Source organism: Mytilus edulis, chromosome 11 (assembly GCF_963676685.1).
Source record: "Mytilus edulis chromosome 11, xbMytEdul2.2, whole genome shotgun sequence".
Classification (NCBI taxonomy): Eukaryota; Metazoa; Mollusca; class Bivalvia; order Mytilida; family Mytilidae; genus Mytilus; species Mytilus edulis.
In genome coordinates, this window is record NC_092354.1 from 17,052,193 (window position 1) to 17,075,955 (window position 23,763).

Below are 23,763 nucleotides of genomic sequence, written 5' to 3' on the forward strand. Positions count from 1 at the left end.
ACATGACATGAATGTTTGTGAGATAAAAATAAAAAGAAGAAAATGTGGTATGATTGCAAATGCAACTACTCTCCGATCATGCCGATAGGTAAAAGAGACCAAATGACACAGAAATAAAATATCATAGACTAGTCATCGTACAATCTTCAAGCATGAGTAAAACCCATACAGCATAGTCAGCTATAAAAGGCCATAAAACATGTAAAATGGCATATAATAATATATAAAAAAAAAATATTATTAAAGGTCTTAATATTAATTTAAACTCGCATTTTGAAATTTAGTATTTTTTTGTGTTTTGGTTTATTTTTTTCAAGTATTATAACCAACAGGTCAATTATAATTGGTGTTTTGAGTGATTGTAGCGTATTCAACCAAGAAGTTCTAACCAGTATCACATGACCTTGACCTTATTTTCATGCTTTATTGAACTGTTAAATTTAAAGTTTTTGTCTACTTGTCGAGCCTGCGACTTTTGTCGCAGAAAGCTCGACATAGGGATAGTGATCCGGCGGCGGCGGCTACGGTGAAGGCGGCAGGATTAGCTTACTTTTTAAAAGCTTTTGTATTTTAGAAGGTGGAAGAACCGGATGCTTCATACTTTGTATATGGATGCCTCATGTTACGAAGTTTCTGTCAGTCACATGTACAATGTCCTTGACTTCATTTTCATGGTTCAGTGACTACTTGAAAAAAAGTTAAGATTTTTTGCAATGCTAAATTCCCTAATAAATAGGATATTATTATAAGTAATAAGATAACTATATTTGGTATGTGCGTACCTAACAAGGTCAGTTTTCACTTGCGCTCGACCTCATTTCACGGATCAGTGAACAAGGTTATGTTTTGATGGTCAAGTCCATATTCCAGATACTATAAGCAATAGGTCTAGTAAATTCGGTGTGTGGAAGGACTGTAAGGTGAACATGTCCAACTGGCAGGTGTCATCTGACCTTGACCTCATTTTCATTGTTCAGTGGTTATAGTTAAGTTTTTGTGCTTTTATCTGTTTTTCTTATATATACTATATGCAATATGTCTCATATATTATGTGTATGGGAGTCAGGTGATAAATCTTATGACTGCGATGTATGTGGTTAAGGGTTTAGTCAACCTAGTCCTTTACAAAGTAATTCCAAAACACATGCAGGGGAGAAACTTTATGGTGATGTATGTAATAAAGGGTTTAGTCACTTGGGTAATTTACAGACTCACATGAGAACACATACAGGGGATAAACCTTATGACGGTGATGTATGTGACAAACAGTTTAGTCAGCAAGGTAATTTAAAGAGACACATGAAAATTCATACAGGTTACAAAGCATAACACAGTGAGCATGATAAGATGTCTGTCGTTGCGGTTCAATGTGAATGATATTTACATAGACACAGAAGAATAAATACTAGTCAAATCAAGGCAAGTCTAATTTCGTGCTAAATTTCATGAATTCAGACTAGCAGAGAACGCATACTGGAAATAACTATTAAACCTTATATATGTAATGTATTTAGAAAAGGGTTGTATGAAAATGAAAACAGTCCATGACAGACGCATAAAAACATATACTGTGAGGTTTAAATTATTGGGGAAACATTATTTGAAATGATGATTCATACAGAGATGTATAAGAACACGTAGAGATAGTGATGTAAAAGAACACACTAAGATAGAGATGTATAAGAACACATACATAGAGATTAGAGATATATTAGAACACATACATAGAGATAGAGGTATATAAGAACATACAGAGATAGTGATGTATAAGAACATATAGAGATAGAGATGTATAGGAACACATAGAGATAGAAATATATAAGAAAATATGCATAGAGGTCAAGACGTATAAGAACATATAGAGATGAGAGATATATTAGAACACATACATAGAGATTTGAGATATATAAGAACATATACATAGAGATAGAGATATAAAAGAACACATACATGACAGAGATATTGATGTATGTAGTGAATCTTTTTTTATAAATCTTTTGTTTACCCATCAAAAGCATTCTAAGTGATTTACATGTATACATATTTATTAGAGTTGAATTGTAATTACATACATGACATGTTGTTACCAAATGAACATGATGAATGTTATTTTTTTGTTTAAGGATCTTTTTTATGCAAGTTCATCTGTGAATTTATCTAAATTAAAACATGAATAGTGATATAACAATGTCATGAATGTTTGAGAGTTCATCATTATTGTAATATGACAATGACCATGATGACTTGTCGGGAATATATGTGAGATAAAAATAAAAAGAAGGTTAGGTTAATAGGTCTTGGTTTTTTTAAGTACTATAATCAACAGTTCAACTATAATTGGTGTATTGAATGCTTGTAAAGCAAACAACCAAGTAGTTCTAACCAGTATCACATGACCTTGACCTTATTTTCATGTTTCATTGTTAAATTTTAAGTTTTTGTCTTCTTTTTAAGTACTTTTAGTATTATAGGTCAACTATATTTAATGTATAAGATGATTGTTAGGTATACGTATAGTTCTAGCCAGTATCATCTGACCTTGACCTCATTTCCAAGGTTTAATTATTGGTCAGTGTTAAGTTTGTATGTTCATAGTGTTTCGGTATGATTTTAAATTCTTGATGTAATGGTATTGTCTGACCGTGACCTCATTTTCAATGATACATTTTCGTACTTTTGTCAGTCTATGAGATACTATAAGCATTGAATGCTTGTGAGGTTAACATGTCTGTCTTGCCTGGGTCATTTGACCATGACCTAATCATCATAGAACATTGATAATGTTAAGCGTATGTGATACTTGTCATGGTTGTGGTAAAACTTTCATGTTGCAGACTTTCAATATGAATTTAGTACTGCAGCATGTGTACTCTGTTATTGGTTGAAGAAGCCGGTATTCCCGGAATAAACCAAGTCAACAACTTTCGGCAGAAAATAGACACACCTAGTCAATTAAGATTTAAGTCAAATGCATTTTGGATTTAAACTACCGGTGTTTAAATAGGTGTGTAATTAAGAATTTAGGTTTTATAGAAAACCTTTAGTCACGTGAGAGTACACACAGCGATTGCACGTGTTGTGACGTCGACCGCCAGACATTACAGCGAAAAGAAAATATATATTTAAGTCACTACACAGCCTCAACAATGAGCAAACCCCATGTAACCCATACACACGGGAAAAAGGGTCCGATCTTTGACAGACTTATATAGAATATACCGTGGATAGTAACGTTTCTGAACGCTCAACCTTCCTGCTAACCCAGAGTAGCGGTGAAACAGCGGTGAAACAGCACATACTTGTGATAAACTTAATACATGTGGTATACATATTATCTACGGCTTCGGATGGTAGAGAGAGCTCTTTTCTTGGCTAAAATCTCATAATAAATGGGCCAACTACTGTAACAGCTTACAAAAGACCTTTGGCTGTAAATGTTGTGTAAATGTTCAATAAGTCAATAACAACATTTGAACATATATAAATGTTATGTGGAAATTAAATGGTTCAAGCAAGTAAGTTTTATTCAAAGTCGGTATTCAATAAAATATAAACTTGAGAATGGAAACGAGGAATGTGTGAAAGAGACAACCGGATCTACGATAGCCATCAATGGGTCTTCAACAATGCGTGAAAAATCGCATCGCGAGACAGGCTGCAGTTGGCCCCTTTTCAAACTGTGTACTAGTTCATTGAAAAATAAACTACATAAACACATGAATTAAACGTGTTGTAAATGTTTATTTTGTGAATGACAGTTAACGCTTACAGACTTACGGACACATATAAATGTGGTCAATTGGTATAAAATGGCAATTAGTAATTACACAGACATGAAAACAGCCAGAACGTATAAACATGACAACAGTCATAGCTTACCAATACGATCCTTATATGTCAGTTATATTTTAAAAGACAAATGTATCAGCTAGCTAATGAGCATCAGTTAATGATCTTGTCTGCATTGATTCAACTTAAAACTATTGTCTGATCGGTTGTCGGGTGGAATTTTCGAAAAATCATAAACATTTAAAAAAAATCTAATTAAATATTTCGTAGAAGGGCAGACTAGATTTTTCTAGTGGTTGAAGACTATAAACCATAGTTATCACACACAAAAAATAGAATTTTTCGAAGATATGCATTTTCATCATCCAACTTGTCAGGCTGTCGTCAAGTACTTTCAGTAAAAAAAATAGCTATTAGAACACAACTTTTCTGTTTTTGTGACTCATTAGGCCACACCAATTTGATTTATAGTTCTTTGGACAAAAGCTTCAAAAAATATTGGGCGAGCGAGCGAGACTGTTTTGATTGTAAAAAAATCTTGAAAAAAAGTTTTGTTGAGGCGGGTACTCTATCAAGTGGAGCGAGCGGTATTTTTTTTTTAATTGTGCATTTAGAAATTTGTGTACATGTTAAAACAAGGTGACTTCAAAGAAAAAGGAGGAGAAAATGCTCTTATGCATATAATTTGATGTATTTGTGCCTGTAGTACAGTCATATACCATACCCAACTTTCTTCTTAGCTTTGGTTTAGTATAATTTTGATTATTTTCGTCAATAGAAGTGATTGTTTATTGACTGCTTGGCATCTAGTTGGAACTAGTTATATTGCTTTGCATGTTGATCTCAGTATATCGAAACATTCCCTTAAAATACATATGTCCTTTTTAGGCTTAAACCACATTCACATGCATTATTCTGATTTGGCAAAATACTTTTTCCTTTTGCCCCTGAAACCTAAATTTATCTCAAGCTGGAAGTGATTGCATCAGGAGCATATATGTTAGATATACTGCTCCCAGATTGCACCAATAATATATGTATTATTATCATTTGAAGGCATCTACCACTTTGGTCTCGAATATTGGAACTCTTAAATTGTCCATTACAAATGAGTTCTGAGTGCATATGTCAATAGACTTTCAAGGGGATATATACACGATGGGTATGGTTGTCCTGCGAGAGAACGTTCTGTGCTGGTGATTCGGTCCTGACGGGTGCTGGTGGGTCCTGATTCTGTGCTGGAGGGTTTGTTTACATTGTATCAGAACGGCAATAAAACGACTGTTTTGTTGCTTATTTTTTTCTCTGATGCGTCATAAGTACCATGCAAAGTATATTACAACAATATTATATTGCAAAAGTCGTACAAGTTCGTTAAACGGAATTTTCTTGACGCGGTGCTGTTGATAAGAAAAACGGTCCTGGTTCTGTGCTCCTATGTCCTGGTTCTGTGCCTTTGTATTTTAGTTAAAAGTGGCATATATTCAAGATCATTGATGCTGTACTCTTATTGACTAATTAACTGTCGCCTGCTTTCTTGAAATTGACATTGTTGTGAATCCGTTTACTGTTATTATGCAAGAAAAAAGACCTCTGTTTTTTTAATTTTTTTTTAAATTAACTGTAATCTTATTTATTGGCCTGTTAATGGAACCCTTCTTGTCCCCTTTTAAGATAAGAAAATATGTTTACGATTTTCGGGATTACGATCATTTTGCAAGATCACCAAAATACGTTGTAATTTATACAATACTTATATAAAGTAGATGATGTGGTATGTTTGTTGTCAATGGACAAATTTCCTTAAGAAACCAAAGGAAGTATGTGTTAAAACGTCATCGTAATACCTTCAACAATAACCCATTAAATAAAAATGTAAAAAGTTTTGAATAAAAATGGAGAGCAAAAATATAGAACAAAGGACTTTCTGAGCGTTTGAATAATATGTCAGCTTAAATCACATTTTTTTGTGAACAATTGAGTGCTGACTATAAGAATGGCAATAGTATTGCGGGTTTGTTTGTGTGGTTTTTTTGGGGGGGGATTGGGATAAGTAAGAGCGAGGTAACAGTAAAGGTTTTAAGCTTGGAATAAGTTCCCGTAGGATTAAAAAGTTGTATTTTAAAAGAAAAATGTATCTTATAGCTATTAAGAATCACTTGCTGTATCTGTAAGATTTTTTCAACATAACTTTTTTGTCTGAACGGTTATCAGTTTTTTTTTCGAAAGTTCGATAGAACACTAAAACAAATCACTATTTTATGAAAGGGCAGACTAGAATATGTCAGAGAATGAAGACGAGATAACCTAGAGACCACTAACAAAACTAAGATTTCTTAGCTTTTTCATTTCAAAATTCCAAATTAAATAAATATTTTTGATAAAGAATTACGGGGGAGGAAGTGAACAATGTGTCCTACTTTACTATATTTAAATATTTTTATGAATAAAAATCAAATGTGGCTATATTATAATTGAAAATGAGTAAACGTAAAAAAATACCTAACTAAAATACACTTTTATTTTAATATTGGTAATATCACTAAGCGTTTAAGTTTTGTGTGTCAAACACACCATCTCTGTAGATATTTTACTTCATCCATTTTTTTCTGCATTTTTTTATATTGTGAATTCTCAGTATTATTATATTAAAATGAAGCCTTAATTTTAAATTTAAAAAAACAGATCTAAAGCCAGATATATCAAACATTTTTGTTTCCGTCTATCCGTTTTCAGGACAGTAACAATCAACGTAAACATGCCTTGAAAGTAAAATGCGTACTCGGCTGTCTGTAATCGACCATTTTTAGTCGAAAACTGCAAAAGTATCAAAACAGCACAGACAATGAATAATAGAGACATAATTTTGTACATATATCAAGGTGAAACTTCTTCCAAAGCATTATTATTTAAAGTTCATTATTGTTTTTAGTAGAAAAAAGACTTTGGTGAAAAGAAAATCACTATTTTTGTAGAAAATTCACAGACGTTTGTACAGAGATTTTTGTTATGTTTAACATGGGATCAACGCAAGGGTACATTATCCTAAAAAAATCTATTTAAAAGTATTTGAAACTAATGTTTGCTTTGTTAATTGTGCATTTCAAAATTCCCCAAGGGTTACTGGGAAATAGAATTATGGTCACTTGGTCTTCTCCTGACCGACAGTAAAACGCTTGCCGAAGTGGGGAGTCCGTTTGGCTGTGCGGGATGTATCAAATTCGCAATCGCGTCCGGTCAGAATGGTGACGTTTAAATCCGATGTCTCGTGTAAAGAGAGTGCCACGCTCTTTGCACGTTAAGAACCCTTGCAGCAACTCTTTGAGGGGTCCGTAGGTGGCCTGCTGCAAGGCGAAATTTCTGTTCCTATCCAATACATCCTCATTTTCCAGTGGCAGTCCAAAATTCCACGACCATTGGCCTCTTTTATGACAAGAGCTACCTATTGTATTTATTGTGAACTTGTTCTCGTCCTGAATATGCATGAAATATTTGCCACTGGACGTTAAGCAGCCAACAATCAATCAATCAATAGCTTCATACTACCAATTGAGTTTAAAACAAGTATATAAGTTTAAAAAAGAAATTCTTAGATTAAACACCTACGTTTCACTTTAAACGGTCATAACAGTTTAAAACAATACAAATCTACACACACACAAAAACTGGCTTAATTTGAAATGGTTATCAATCTGAATCGCTATAAGATCATATATAAGCTCACCTGTGTCGAGGGGTCGTGTGAGGTTCATGTATTGTCTTGGCGTCCGCAATTACAAAAAGATCTTTTCTGAAATTACTTGACCTAATGTTCTGCTTAATAATGTACTAGACAAATTGAAAACTTATGCAAATGGTGTTTTTAAAATAAAACACCTCGTTATTGAGAAGAAAATTGCAGTTTTGTTTGTTTCTATTAACTTTTAAAAATTTTGTCACTATAGTGAACAATACAGTAAACATTTATCGCCTTCTTTAACAAAGAGCTTCGATTCTTTTGTTCTATTTCAACCTGGTTTCCGACTGAATACGGAAAGAACTCACACTTTTCGGTTTCGGTCAAACTAACCAATGAATGTAAATCTGTAATCAACAGTATTGAATCAATTCATTTACCAATAAATTAGTTGAAATTGAAGATTGTTGTTTGCATCTCACGCAATGGAGGGGTGAGGGGTAAACAATTCCGTTCGGATAGCGGGTTCATTGATTTGGAGTGTATGTGTTCACAATTTCGGTATGCAAGTTATCTTATGCTGTTCCTTGTAAAGATAAATATTTACATAATTGTACCATCGATGTGTCCCTGATTGCTCTCTTAAAACTGGTCTAATGCTTAGTTCACAAATAAGTAAGTTTCTGTTTATCAAATTACTACCATTGATCGGGATTAATTGTATTGTCGTACTATTGATGTGTCGGACAAATGAAGTGTCGGACCAGTGGGGTGTCGGACCAATAGGGTGTTGGACTATTGGGGTGTCGGACTAACGGGGTGTCGGAGCCCCAGACCCGATGTTCCGACACCCCGTTTGTCCGACACCCCATTAGTCCGACACCCCCTTGGTCCGACACCCCACTAGTCCGACACCCTATTAGTCCAACACACCAATAGTCCGACAATACAATAAATCCCGACCAATAGTAGTACGCTGATACACAGAAACTTACTAATATGTGAACCTATTGTTAGACCAGTGAGCAATCAGGGTCACATCGATAGTACTATTATGCAAATGTTTATCTTTACGAGGAACTACATGAGACTTGCATACCGAAACTGAACACACACTTTCCACATCAATTAACTTATCAATTAATCCGCTATCCGAACGGAATTTCTCACCTTACAGCCCTCCCTTGCGGGAGATGCAAACAACAATCTTCACCTTCAACTCATTTATTTGATTCAATATTGTTGATTAAAGATATACATTCATTGGTTAGATTAACCAAAACCGAAAACTGTGAGTTGTTTCTGTATTTTTTTGATTGTTTTGTTCTTTCTGTATTTATTTGATTAGTCCTATTACATAAATATATTTTATTAGAAATAAAAATGAACACAAATTCAGGAATTTTGCGACTTAGATCAAGGAGTAACCCTAGAGTATCTATATTAAAGGCAACAAAAAAATCGACCTGTAAGTAAACAAGAAAAAAGAGCAATACAAATATTCAAGTAAAACAATCCCTATACATTTTGTTTTGGGGCCAGATGAAACACGACTCCAGTGCGGTTGTTTCTCGCTGCATTGAAGACCTATAAGTGGCCTTCGGCTGTTGTCTGTTCTTTGGTCGGATTGTTGTCTCTTTGACACATTCCCCATTACCATACTCAATTTGACTATCAAAAATAAAAAGGTTTTAAAAACAAAAACTCACACTCACAACCTGAAATGTAACTAGGTGATCTGGAAGGATAAAAACAACACTACAAAGAAAGTCTCACCAGAAGATCGGTATATTCTTACTTGTTACCGGTATTCGAATGTGCAATAGGAGTTTCACGGAACAAAGAAAAAAATAACCACGTACATGTATATTATTTCAAAAAAGCATCTAGCTAGGCAAAGTATCAAAATATCAACAAAATAAATGCAGGTTCAAATATTGGAAGTGATGTAATGGCAGTTCTGTATTTGTTTGTATACGCCCGTCAAAATGTCGACTGGACGTATTATGGTATACAAATGTCCGTCTGCCCATCTGTCTGTCCGACTTAAACATTTCGCACCGTAACTTGAGAACGACTCATCCAAATTTCATGAATCTTAACAGACATATAATATTAATAGACATGTAGTTGTTTCTTATGATGGTCAAACGATCTGCATACTTTTTGATAAAAATAAGATTAAAAAATTGAGTAACCGGTGTAAATTAGGGGGGTGTTTTTTTCACATGCCGCCGCATCTCAAAAGCCATTTGTAATTTTTGCTTAAAACTTTACACACTTCTAAGTTATATTAATCTAAAAATCTGTATCATTTTTGGTTTGGATTCAATTAATTTTTTTTAGAGATATTGAGTTTTTTCTAAATTAAAAACACATGTCGCACCGTATCCCAAAAACAATTTCTGATTATTGCTTATAACTTTACACACTTCTCAGTTATATAAATGTAAAGATCTGTATACTTTTTGATGATGATTCGACTTTTTATTTAAAAGTCATGATTGAGTATTTAAAAAAAAAGGGGGATGGGTTCTCACATGTCGCGCCGTATCTCAAAAGCGATGTATGATTATTGCTTTAAACTTTACACACTTCTAAGTTAGATTAATCTACAGATCTATATAATTTTTGGTTTTGATTCAAATTTTTACTTAGAGATATTGAGTTTTTTTTAACATAAAAAATGGGGGCAGGGGGATTCACATGTCGTGCCGTATCTCAAAAACAATTTATGATAATTGTTTATATCTTTATACACTTCTTAGTAATATTAATGTTAAGATATGTAAACTTTTTGGTGATGATTCAAAATTTTATTTTAGAGTTATTGATTTTTTTTGTAAAAATAGGGGGGTTCTCACATGTCGCGCCATATGTCAGAAACTATCATTTATGATAATTTTACAAGACAACGTAATTAAAACGTTTAGCTGACTTTACAGAGTTATCTCCCTGTAGTGTTAGGTACCACCTTAAACAAGTATTGCTGTGCAAATATCTACATGTACATACACTGACGTCATCGATTGCAAAACGGAGTTCTTTATAGCTTCATATACGGTATACCGGGTTGTTTTTGCGGGGTGTAAATTTTCGAGGATAGAATAAAATCTCCAAATTAAATTCCGCAAGTGTATATGCAAAGGTATTGAAAAGTGGTACGACAGTGACACGACAGAAACACGCGCATTCCATGACATGAAATTCTGAAAAATAGCCCCAAACAACTCACGATTGTCGTACGACTGTCGCACGACCGACTTGCGGCTTACCTACGACAGTACAGTTACAATTCTTTTTTCTCTGTCGTGGACATGTCGTAGCTGATGTGAACACTCGGGATATTTTTTTGACATTTTGCACGACAGTTCCACGGCAACTATTTTATAGATCTTCCACGACAAAACACCTTTTAGGAATTTGTAAGTCAACTGCGATTATTGATTCCCTGAAATGGAACTTTTTTCCACTAAAATTGTGTGATGACGTTGTTTTAATCGCGTAGATATATATAAAACAATAGATGTGATATGATTGCCAATGAAACAACTCTCCAAAAGAGACCAAAATAACACAGAAATGTACAACTATAGGTCACTGTACGGCCTTCAACAATGAGCAAAGCCCATTCCGCAAAGACAGCAATAAAAGGCCCCAAAATGAAAATGTAAAAAAAAATCAAACGAGAAAACTAACGGTCTTATCTATTAAAAAAAATGAATGAAAAATAAATATGAAACACATAAACAAACGACAACCACTGAACCACGGCGCGACATACATAATGTTGCAGGATTTAACATGTTAGCGGGATCCCAACCCTTACCTAACCTGGGACAGTGGTATAACAGTACAACATAAGAACAAATTATACGAATCAGTTAAAAATGGCTTAACTCATCAGATGGACAAAAATACAAGTGGACGTTGTCGGGTACTTGTACATCCCAACAACAATAATATACACTAGGAACAGATCTGTAAGCAAGTTTTTGAGTGTTTGAATTTTATATATCTTTAATGTACGAATGCAGTTCGCAATTATTATGTTTTCGTCCGTTCAGTATTTCAAGCATTTGCATAGTTATATATAATGTCATAATCTGATTAAAGTGTCGGACTAACGAGGTGTCGGAATATCGGGGCAACCCCTTTTAAAGCACTACTAGTTTCTGGCTATGAGATCAACCCTAGTCTTTGGTGGGGTTCGTGTTGTTTATTCTTTAGTTTTCTATGTTGCGTCAGATATACTATTGTTTGTCTGTTTGTCCTTTTCATTTTTAGCCATGGCGTTGTCAGTTTATTTTCGATTTATGAGATTGACTGTCCCTCTGGTATCTTTCGTCCCTCTTTTAATGCTTACTGGGCTATACTAACATGACTAAGGCAGTAGAATTTTATGCATAATGCCATTTTCTGTCTACTCATAAAAAATCTTTCCCCTTTATAAAATTACACATGTGACGGGATTGCTTCCATTAGAAAACCTTAGTACTAAGATACTTAGTCAGCCGTAAGCAGTTGAGCTAAGGAAGTACTTCTTTAGCTCAGTCGGTTAGCGGGCTGCCTTCAGTGTAACACAGAGGTCCCGGGTTCGAGTGCCGGTGGAGACAAGCAATTTTGTAATGAAATTCGTGCTCTCCGGTTACACATAAATACTTGATAAAATGAATAATGCACGCATTTGTTTTGTATCGAATTCCCATCTTCACCGTTATTGTAGTTCGCCTGACATAGGAGGAACTTACAGATTATTTAGGTAGGGGATCTGAAAATATAACGTTGGTTTCTTTCCCTCCACCTATATTATCCCTTTAAAGAAAAGTAAGTAAACATATTAGTAAACAGGTAAATGAGAAGACAATGATTTATTTTACAATTTTACAAACTGGAGTGAATAATACATGGGTAGACTTGATGATGTTTATAACGTTAAAGACAAACAAGAAAGTACTCACTCGTTCAGACTTATATTGCTATTTTGAGACAGCAAATGATCGTAAACAACAAGTTCAACTGTTGTGTTATGACAGAGAGAAACATATATTATGTATTTTCATTTAACTGGTTATGATTGCAAAATTATAAAACCAACAGTTTATTTACTGTACAATATGAATATAATTAAATAAGATGTATGAAATTGTTTCATTATAATCATGATAATATGTTATTCTGATTGACTAACTGCACATCACGTTCAATAGACCACTTTCGAGTTCATCCGTCACCGGAAAAAACTCGTCAATTATACGCGCCTTTATCACCGTCATTTGTGCGTTTAGGGGCGTCGTCACTTCCCTTCTAATGTTGAGCGAGTGGTTGGAAAACTATAATTCTATATTGTACGAACTATTCGGCAAATTGAATTCTCAAAATTGACAATCAACACTGCTGTCATTAGGGAATTGTCAGTAAGTACCTACAGAGCAACCATTATTTCTAGTTTATCCTGCACAAAGACGATCACTAAGACGCTTGATGAACGTAAATAGTGCAGGGATACAGGCGACCCCCTCTATCTGGTAAATGACGTCATAAAGGCGTGCATAATTGACGAGTTTTTGCCGGTGACGGATGAACTCGAAAGTGGTCTATTCAATTCAATTCAAAGCTTTATTTATAGTCGGCATGTCACATAACAAATAAACATAAGCTCTCTGAGCTTTTATAACCGACAAATGCATACATTTACATAACAAACATACACAAAACAAATTTTAAAACATAAAAGACATAGAACATACATGTCATGCACATTTAGGCTGCACTTTTTAAATACTCTATTATACACATGCATAAGCATTAAAAGCAAACATAAAAACTAAAGCACAGCATTCACAAATTATAAAAAGCTAAGCAAACATTCACAAGAAGCAGCACTATTATATTTCAAGCTGTAACATAAAATAACTAAAACTAAGCACATGCATTGCAATGGCATATGAAACTGAATTGTTTGCCGCAAACTTGCAGCAGACTTGCTGCAAGCTTGCAAGAAACAAAAAGTTTGCAGGAACACAGAAAATAGTGTTTGCAGATGTTTGCCGCTAGCTGCAAACTTCCGGCAAACATTGCTGCAAGCTTGTGGCAAGTTTGCAGAAACATCAATGTTTGCCGTAAGATTGCCAGAAAGTTTAAAATAATGAAGAATGTTTGCCGCAAGATTGCAGAAAACTTTGACCATTCAATATGTTTGCCGCAAGATTGCAGAAAACTTTGACCATTCAATATGTTTGCCGCAAGATTGCAGAAAACTTTGACCATTCTATATGTTTGCCAGAACATTGCCGGAATTACACAATATTGACTGGGCATGCCTAGTTGGCACTTCCTGGATGCTAACAATTTGAAATTGTTGGTTGTGTTTGGAAATGCATATCACATATAAGAGATCAAGGAGGCATTTTGGTTCAATAATATGGGATAATCAGTATGTAATTGTGTAAGTACAAATGATTCATAGAACTGCATGTTTTAATATAATAATTAATGTTATCATCATACATAATTAAGTAAGCAACTATATATACATGTATGTGCAGTGTTCCAGCTAGGATTTGAAAATAGAGGGGCCCGTTTTTAAAAAGGGCACTTTAGCGCGTTCTCACTGAAAAAAAATCAAATACTTAATATTACCACATAAAGACATATTTCTTGATGCATGGTGGGTCTAAGATGAATTTGCAACGCGATGCGCTGCGTTGTTTTGTAGAATTATTTTTATTACACTTGTGAAATGAATTGTGCATGTCAGTTTAAAAACTTCACATAAATCTGCAATACAGTCAGGAACAATACTTAACATTTTCTCTGAAGGCCAGCCTGGATTCAAAAGTTTTTACAAGGGCCCTGTAGAATTTTTTTAGGCCTTACCAGGTTTATTTTTACTGCAGGCACATACATACTAATTGTGTGATTAAAAAACTTAAGCTATTATAAGTTTGAATTTGTTACTGATGTACTGCACCATCATGATCATGTTTATTAAGATTAAGTTAAATTCTGTAATGCAATTATACCTAGCTTTATACTCAATACATCTTGAGATTTTACCTTTTTCTGTTTTTAATACAGGTATATTATATATAATTATGTCATTTGAGAATGACTCCTGCCACTTTTTCAAAACTCAAATGCATGTATGTATTTCCTCACATCTCACGAGTTTGCAAGAATTCTTTCAATGGCTGTTTGTATAAAGACAGGAATTGACTTTTTAAAAATGTTGCTGTGTAATTTGAAAGAGATAAATTGAATGTGTCTACACACATGACATTGGTATATGTGTAGATCCTGCAAGTTTGCCGCAAGTTTGCATAATTATGTTTGCCGCAAGCTTGCCGCAAACTTCATTTGCATGGTAAAATGGTTGCGGCAAGTTTGCAGCAAACGTTTGCTGCAAACTTGTGGCAAATGTTTGCCACAGGGCCTATTTTTCGGTAAGGGATATGAGTTGCCATTCCATGAGTTTATTAGACTCTTGAATTGGGTAAAAGATGTTTCAGTTCTAAAGTGGTTTGGCAACTCATTCCATAGTTTGGCAGCAGAATATCAGAAAGATTTCAAGCCATACCTTGTTGTTCTTACATCAGGTATTTCAGCTAAATTTTGGTATCTGAAAGAATATTTTGTTTTTTTAATATTTATAAGGTCATGGAGGTACACTGGATTTTCATGATTGACTGTTCTAAAGACCTCTATTGCCATGGTTCTTAGGCGTCTTACTTTAAGTGATGGCATTTTTGATTTTAAAAGTAAGTATGTGCTATTGTGATCCTGGTAAATGAAGCGAAGTGCTCTTTCTTGTACTTTTTCCATTTTTGTAGTGTTAGCCTCGCTGCAGAAATGCCAGGACAATGAGCAGAAATTAAAGAGGGGGGGCAAGGGGGGTCCCAATAACAGCAAAACAGCAAATTGATTTGGCTCATAACAGATAACAAGGAATTAAAATCGACAAAAACAGATAACAGTAAATGAAATATTAAAATAATTCGGTCTTTGACAAATCAGTATTTCTTATTACGATATAATCCTTTGTAATGCATTCCATTTTTTATGACTATGTTTTTAGTATTAATTTATGTATCTAGAAATTGAATGTGTTTAAATTACTACTCAATATATTATAATATTTTTTATACGCTCGTTTACGGAACGTATTATGGTATACTGTTGTCTGTCTGTTGTCAACATGTTGGACATTAACTCAAAAACTCTTTAACCATTTGCATTAAACTTTGAGGAATTGTTTATATCTATTGACGTGAGCTCCCTTTTTTTTTTTTTTTTTTTTTTTATAAATTTTAGATTTTAAGTTTCTGGGTAATGGGTTTTTATTCAATAAAATTGGTGTTTTTTTCAGTTTTCTGATAATATCTCAAAAATGCTTTCACAAAGCAAGGAATTTTGGTGAATTGTTTATATCTATTAACATGAGGTAACTTTCAATTTTTATAAATTTTAGATTTTACGTTTCCGAGTTAACAGGTTTTATTAATTAAAAAGGTGTGATTTTCCAGTTTTCAGACATTAACACAAAAATGTTTTCAGCAGTTCTCATGAAACGTTGGTGTATTGTTTATATATATTGACTGAAGCTCCCTTTGTTGCTAATAAAAAAAGTGACCTAAAAGAGTTTGAATATTCTGACTTTTTCTAAATGACCATTTAATGAGGTGTGTGAATTTTTCTTAATAAAACTATGAGGCAAAGTGGTATATAGGGTAGAAAAATCAAAAGCACCAATTATAAGCATGCAATTTATCAAGTACTTTGAACGAATTTTGACACTCTAAAAGCAATTTATTCCACTATTTTCAAAGGCCTTATTTGAACAATTTTTTATCAGCTGAGGTTTTTGATTGTACCAAGTGTACTAGTAAGTAGAATACATAGTTTAGTAGGGAAACAATGGCTTGAAACGAAATAAATCTTTGTTTGTAATGAGTTATGTGCAGCTTCGGACCCAAGAACATGGTTGGAACTTTCATTGTACAATGCATTTGGTTCTGCTTTGAAAAGAATTACAGAGCTGAGTCTATGTACCATATTATATAAAAGGTTAAGTGGTTGTTAGGACCTAGTCATTAATTGAGATCCTTGTCAGATATTCCTGGCCATATGTTTTCCTTTTTGTCATATTAAGAATTGTTTTAATTTAATATGTTCGTACGGAAAACAAGGAACATTATTCTCATACAAAAAATTAAGATAATTCTAAATACACATTCATAAAAAAAAATGGAATTTATTACAAAGGATAATCATAAGATATACTTGAATTGTCCTGGACCTCACTTCTGTGATGGGTATATGTTAATGGCATCCTTCTCTGAATACAGGACAAACATATTAGTAGTGGTAGACCCCAATGGCCAAAGTTCTTCAATTTATACCGAATATTGACTGTCAAAAAAAATGCTAACATTCCAATTTTCAATAACAGTTAACAGCAAATACATTATCACAATAACAGATAACAAAAAAACTAAAAGCCCAATAACAGCTAACAAAGAATAAGACAATAACAGCTAACAGCAAATATATTTTCAAAATAACAGATAACAAAGAATTAAATTGCCCCATAACAGCATAACAGTTAAACCCCTTGCCCCCCCTCATTAAAGTTTGACATCATATGATAAAGGAGTGATATATTGTTAATTTTCCAAGTTTGTTTATTAATAAGTATTTGCCAAGTCTTTTTAGTACATTTAGTTGTCTGGATGCTTTTTTGCAGATGTTTGATATATGCGTGTTGAAATTTAGTCAATGGTAATGCCTAATAGTTTGACCTCTTTTCACATTTTATTTTGTTACCTGCTAGATCAAATGTAATGTTTTTGCCCATTGTTTTTTTGCCAATTGCCAAAGCTTGAAATTTTTCAGAGTTTGTTATTCCTTTAGCATGTTTAGCAATTGAGGTTGCATTACACAATAAAACTTATCAGACATGCATGATGACACGAGGTCCCATAAAAAATTGCACAGGTTAATTATTAATAAAATAAGAACTTGATGTAAATCGTGTTTTCATGATCCTAACTAAAAAATGTAATTATAAGTACTAAATGCTTCTTTGTATAAACTTCATAGGGTTGTAAAAGCGTTGACCGTGCGCACATTTTTAGAATGAAGCGCGGAATGAAGCGCTTAGGCGTTTCATACAAAATGTACTTTGGTCAACACTTTTACACCCCAATAAAGTTACAAAATTACATGAAAAAGAAGCATTCAATTCTTAAATGTGACATGTGTGCCAATAAGAAAACTCTCCTTCCAAGTTAGGGCCTATTTGTAATGCATGAAAAGTTAACAATTATCATGGTTTAAGGTTGAAATAGTTGAAATAATTATGACATCTGACCGGTAAGGATATTTTTTTTTTCTGGAACAGTCTCTTTATTATAATTTGAACTATTTGACTTATAGTACTAAAGTATAGCCTTCAATCGGCCTTTTCCACAATTTAAGCAAAAATCTATTTTTACGTTTCCGCATTTTTGTGCATTACTTTTCCGAAAAAAAAGGCCTTACATGTATATAGCTGACTAAGTGGTATGGGTTTTTTTTTTTATTGTTGAAGGTCGACCTGTGACCTATAGCTGTTAATTTCTGTGTGATTTGGTCTCTTGTGAAGAGTTATCTCTTTGATATCATACGCCATCTTTGTTTTTGGAAAGATAAGAACTTGTTCTAAATCTTTACTTAGGCACCAGCCTCCCTAACAACAGGACAGGTTAGCTACTGTTACTAAATGTATTCACACTGAAATATAGTTCCCTATGGTTCTGATGTATGTGCACATAATACACATATAAACTGAAAAAACTGGGTATATTATTGGAGCAGTTCATTCAAGAATGTATATCATTAAGGTGTGTTGATGTGCAGGCTTTTAAAAAACATTTTGATTAGGTAACTGGGTATTGATTCAACTAGTATGATTGACAACTGTCATTATCACTAAACAATCAGAGACAAGGTGAACCTTTAATTACAATGCCCCACCTCCTAAACTGCCAATCAAATTGACCACATTTACCTATCAACCTCAGTTTACATAATTATACAGACCACTCAGTATAATTCTTAATACACAAGTATTTGACCTCATAATTGAATACACAAATGTGTATATTAGATGTTTGATATTTATAAGGATGATAGATTTATTTATTGCCAGGGGCGTAGCTAGAACGAAATGATGTGCAAGCAACTACTGCCGAGCGGAGCGAGGCGAAAAAATTTTGGGACCCTTTTATGCAGATTTTTTTTTTTTTTCGGTTTGCGGTCATAGGACGGTTAAAAGAGGAGCTACATGTAGAAAGGACTTATAAAGATTCAAGATTCAAAGTTTTATTGCCATATAAACTTTACAGTTTGTGACATAATATAACAACAACAAAAAACAAATAAAGACAATAACTAAGTAACTCAATATATATACACAAATTCAGGTAAATATTAAAGGGTCCCCTGTCCTCAGTTCCATTGACTTTTTTATAAAGGATCCTAGTTTATTCACTTGTGTTGGTGTTGATGGGTTAAGTATATATATAACTTTGTCATTGTCAGTGAGATTAGCAAATGAATTACTTTCTCTGTTAATGCAATCAAAATATGTTAATCTAATATTTGAATTATGAGAACAATTTATTAAGAAATGTTTCTCATCATCTAGTACTTTGCATTTTTTGCAAAGTCTCTCTTCGCGAGGAATTTTAAAATGCCTCCCTTTTTCAATTAATAATGAATGGTCACTGATTCTAAGTTTTGTAATTAATTTTCTAAATTCAAAGTTTGGGTTAGAGAAGTAAGGTTTGATCAATAGATTTGGCTCAAGTGCTTTATAAAAATTTAATTTACTTTTTACAATTTATGAATGAAAACTATTAATTAATCTTCTGAATAGAGTAAATAATGGTAAATTGAATACATAAACAACACATTTTTGTGATACCGAAATTACTCAAAATTGTCCAAAATCTGCTCTTCGGGTCTAGGCAGAAACGAACTTCTCTATTACTTTGTCAATATTAACACTGAATTCCCGATGAATATGCAGTAATGCCTAAGCGATGATAACCTGTCGTTGTTCATTGTTGATCGTACATTTGCAAGTTTCCAACAGACGTAGTACCTTGATATATCTCCACGGTAGCACTCGCGAGGTGTTATAAATCAGCGTACGTGTTCGCCATCGAGCGACCTCCCAGTTGAATTCGTCAAAATTACATGCCAGGTCAGTTTCGTATGTCTCAGAGATTTCTTCGTTTGTTATATTTCCAACAACACAAGGAAGCAGATACGGCGCAAAGAAGCGATTTTCTAATAATACCAGACGCGACTCCACTCTTCAGTTTCATTATCATATGGTCTATGAACGCAAAATATAATGAGACTTTCCAATACTGTTTTGGCGTGTTTGCAGGGTGATTGGGTCTTGTTGTCTGTCGAACACATCGCCTCAGGATCTGATAAATTTAATGCCGATTGGAACATCTCATTCCAAACAGATAAACCGTACTCCGTAAAATGTGCTCCGAAACTACATGTCTTAGACTGAGTATAACAAATTCAAATCTTGTAAAAGATACAAGTTACTGTCCGATTTTGTCGATCTCCAATAAAACTTTTATTTTGAAACCAAATGCCGTTATTTAATAACATTTCATTATTCAAAAAAAAAGTGGCAACATATGTGTTTCCTTTAATCATTTAATTTATATTTTTATTTTGCCATATTTTTTTTTTATGCCGAATCGATGTGCACGCAACTGCGTGTTAGCGTATATGCAGCTACGCGCCTGATTGCCAATTACTTTTGATCTACATTTATTTTACATAAAGTGATTCTGTAAATTATATCTGAAAGATAAATGATTAATGGATTAACAAGATCTTAAAAAAATGAAATATGAATATAAATATGAATAAATAAAAGGTATACAAGTAAGGCCTATAATTTACATGATAAATTTCCAATAATCATCTGTAATTAATCAACAATTAAATTAGTACACTTTTATTATTAGGAATTGGCTTGAAACAGTTTAAAAAATTTAAAACTTTTAATTATAACAAACCATTGTTTATTAGTTTATTTCACATCAATCATGATGTCTATTTTTGTCATTTGAAATTTTATTAGAAGTGAATATATATTTTTGCAATCATGAAAGAATCCACATTTTAATAAGATAAGTTTTTTAATTGGTTTACGTTGAAAAAGTACATTTTCAATGCCCTGTGTTGAAAAATACGTTAAACATGTTAAAAATTGATCAAAAGGCACTCTAAAACTTTTAATCTTCAATGCCCTATAACCTCTGTTTCAACTTACAAAATTCCCAATGACAACATTTTTCATTTTTTGTTGTTGACACTTTAAAGTTTTAAGGCTGTTGGTCCAGATTTATGTCTTACAAGGATTTGCATTTTTTTGTGTTTTTGAAACATGTTCAGAACCGGCAACATAATTTCGATAAGATATAAACTGCAGTTTAAATAAAATTGTGCAAATTAAGAGACCCATATTATTTAATTTGAGCTCATTTTATCCTCATACTGGAAAAGCAAGTTTCCGTCTAAAGACCTGCTGTAAATGTAATTTTCAGCAATAGTGCTTTATAAATGTTCATTTTCCCCCACCATACCTTAATATGAAATAATTCAAACTACTCTTCTTATCTTTCCATGAGTGATTTCCATCACTTTGATTATATCAACCCTTACAAATAGTTTTTTTGTTTGAATTGTTTCACACTTTTCATGTCAGCCTTTTCTATATATATATAATATACTAGAACACACCCGTGATATCGCGGGTCTGTGACTGAATTAAAGTATATAACTATGCGCAAGCCTTATTTTAGTATTAGTATTGACATCTGATAAAGTCATGCCGATTATAAGATACACAGTTTTCTCTGCTTTCAAATCGTTCTGTTTGAACCCTTTGAACTGGAACTTATAAATTATTGGTACATTTGTAATATTAATTATTTGGAAAACAAAAGGTCCTGGAATGGAGTATTTCTTAATCAACAGCATTGTCCTATATTAGTTATAATAAAGCTGAATTCTTTGATTCGCTGTTTTACGTCATGCCCGCTAACAAATTGAAAACTGTACGCCTTATTTTTAGTCCAGATTTTTAGTATTCGTATTGTTATCTTAGAAAGACTTACTGATTAAAATACTACAATAGGTAACAATTTGACAATTAAGTAGTGTGACCCTGTGAAAATGAGTCTGACCCGTGTATATAGCATATTAATCATGAATACACCGTTTGGTGGTGCGCCTGTCATATGCGGAACGTAGGAAGCAGGACAAGTCGCCCCACTGGCAAGTCGCCCCACACCTGATCGCCCCACTTAAACCCCACTGGCAAGTCGCCCCATACCTGATCGCCCCACTCTTGCCAGTGGGGCGACTTGTCATGGATTCGGAACGTACAGATAAGGTAATAGGTAACAGGTGAATATACTATTGGTATCGGTATCGGACTCGACCCGGAATTTCCTAATTATTCGCAATATTAATTACGCGGAAAGCAAAAGAGCCTGGAGTGGTGTAATTTTTAATCTACACCTGTGTACTATATTAGTTATATATAAAGTTGAATTCTTTGATTCGTCGTTTTTACGTGATGACGGCTGACAAATTGGACCTCGTAATTTTAGTATTATAGATATATATATGAGGGGGATAGGAGGGGTTCTGATCCCAAAATCCCGGGCTTAAAAACACGAAATCCAGAGGTCCAATCCCCTTCATATATAAACGACTTTACAGTACAACACAAAACACGCCCAAAGTTTACCTGTCTAACAGATGATGCATAGATTAAAAATAAAGATGCGGAAACGGAAATAAACTTTTACAAAATCAATGCGGAAAACAGTACTGCAAAAATGTGGAAAAGTGGAAATTTTTATGCAGAATTGTAGTGCCAAATTGCAGAAACGTAAAACGCCGCTTCAATCATGTGAACACTGAGCCTTGTAATTAATGTTGACATTTACATATGTACATGTACCAGCATTCTTGTCCTTCATGTCCTATGAATAAAAAAGGTGTGAGGTATATAAATGGGGTAGTAAGCATATATATATGCTTCTTTTACAAGATTCAGAATTAGAATTAGTCAAACCAAGAAGATGTGAGGTACATGTATACACCAATGGGACAGTACATCATATGGTTAATGTACAAAGAGGCTTCTTTTTCATGTTGTATATATAGTAGAATTACATATTAAAACATACAGATGCATTATTTAAAAATAAGGAATGTCAAAATAGATGTGCTATATATATATGATAAAAGTGTAAATTGCAGAAAGGTATCAAAATATGTCTTTATATTTGTTTGTTCCTTGCAGAGTTGTACAAGTCAAAGAACTTACATAATGGAGATAAACATTGACAATAAGATGTCAGAGGGAGAAGAGGATTTAGTCACGACCAATGGTACTCTACAGAGACACATAAACACACAGACTGGTAAAACACGTCATAAATGTGATGTGTGTGCTAAAGAATTTTCTCGAGATAGTCACTTAAAGAGACACTTGAGAACACATACTGGCGAAAAACCTCACAAGTGTGATGTTTGTTTTAGAAAATTTAGTCAAAGAAGTTACTTAAAAGGACACATGAGAATGCATACTGACGAGACACCTTATGAATGTGATGTTTGTTTTAGAAAATTTACACAAAGTAGTCACTTAAACAGACACGCGAGAACACATACTGGCGAAAAACCTCACAAGTGTGATGTTTGTTTTAGAAAATTTACTCAAAGAAGTTCCTTAAAAACACACATGAGAATGCATACTGGCGAAACACCTTATAAATGTGATGTTTGTGCTAGTGAATTTTCTCGAAGTGATGACTTAAAGAAACATGTGAGAACTCATACAGGTGAAACACCTCATAAGTGTGATGTGTGTGGTAGAGATTTTGCTCGTAGAAGTAACTTAACGGCACACATGACTACACATACTGGAGATAAACCTTATGACTGTGATGTATGTGGTAAAGGGTTTAGTCAGTCTAGTAATTTAAAGATACACATGACAATACATACAGCTGATAAACTGTATAACTGTGATGTATGTGGTAAAGGGTTTAGACTGCTTGGTAATTTAAAGGCTCACATGAGAACACATGCAGGGGATAAACCTTATGACTGTGGAGAATGTGGTAAAGGATTTAGTCGCCTTCGTTATTTACAATTTCACATGAGAACACATACAGGTGAGAAACCTTATGACTGTGATG

The 23,763-nt window shown here is 33.6% G+C and overlaps 1 protein-coding gene across 1 annotated transcript in view; it reads left to right on the forward strand.

Annotated features, from left to right (window-relative positions):
• The first annotated feature begins 78 nt into the window (after window positions 1–78).
• The window catches only part of LOC139494033 (zinc finger protein 235-like), a 24,104-nt gene continuing 419 nt past the window's right edge, over window positions 79–23,763 (forward strand). Inside the window, exons 1-4 of the mRNA XM_071282200.1 lie at window positions 79–88; window positions 1,103–1,315; window positions 22,608–22,645; window positions 22,863–23,757. Of these exons, the coding sequence (XP_071138301.1) occupies window positions 79–88; window positions 1,103–1,315; window positions 22,608–22,645; window positions 22,863–23,757 (1,156 nt within the window). The remainder of the gene's footprint in view (window positions 89–1,102; window positions 1,316–22,607; window positions 22,646–22,862; window positions 23,758–23,763) is intronic.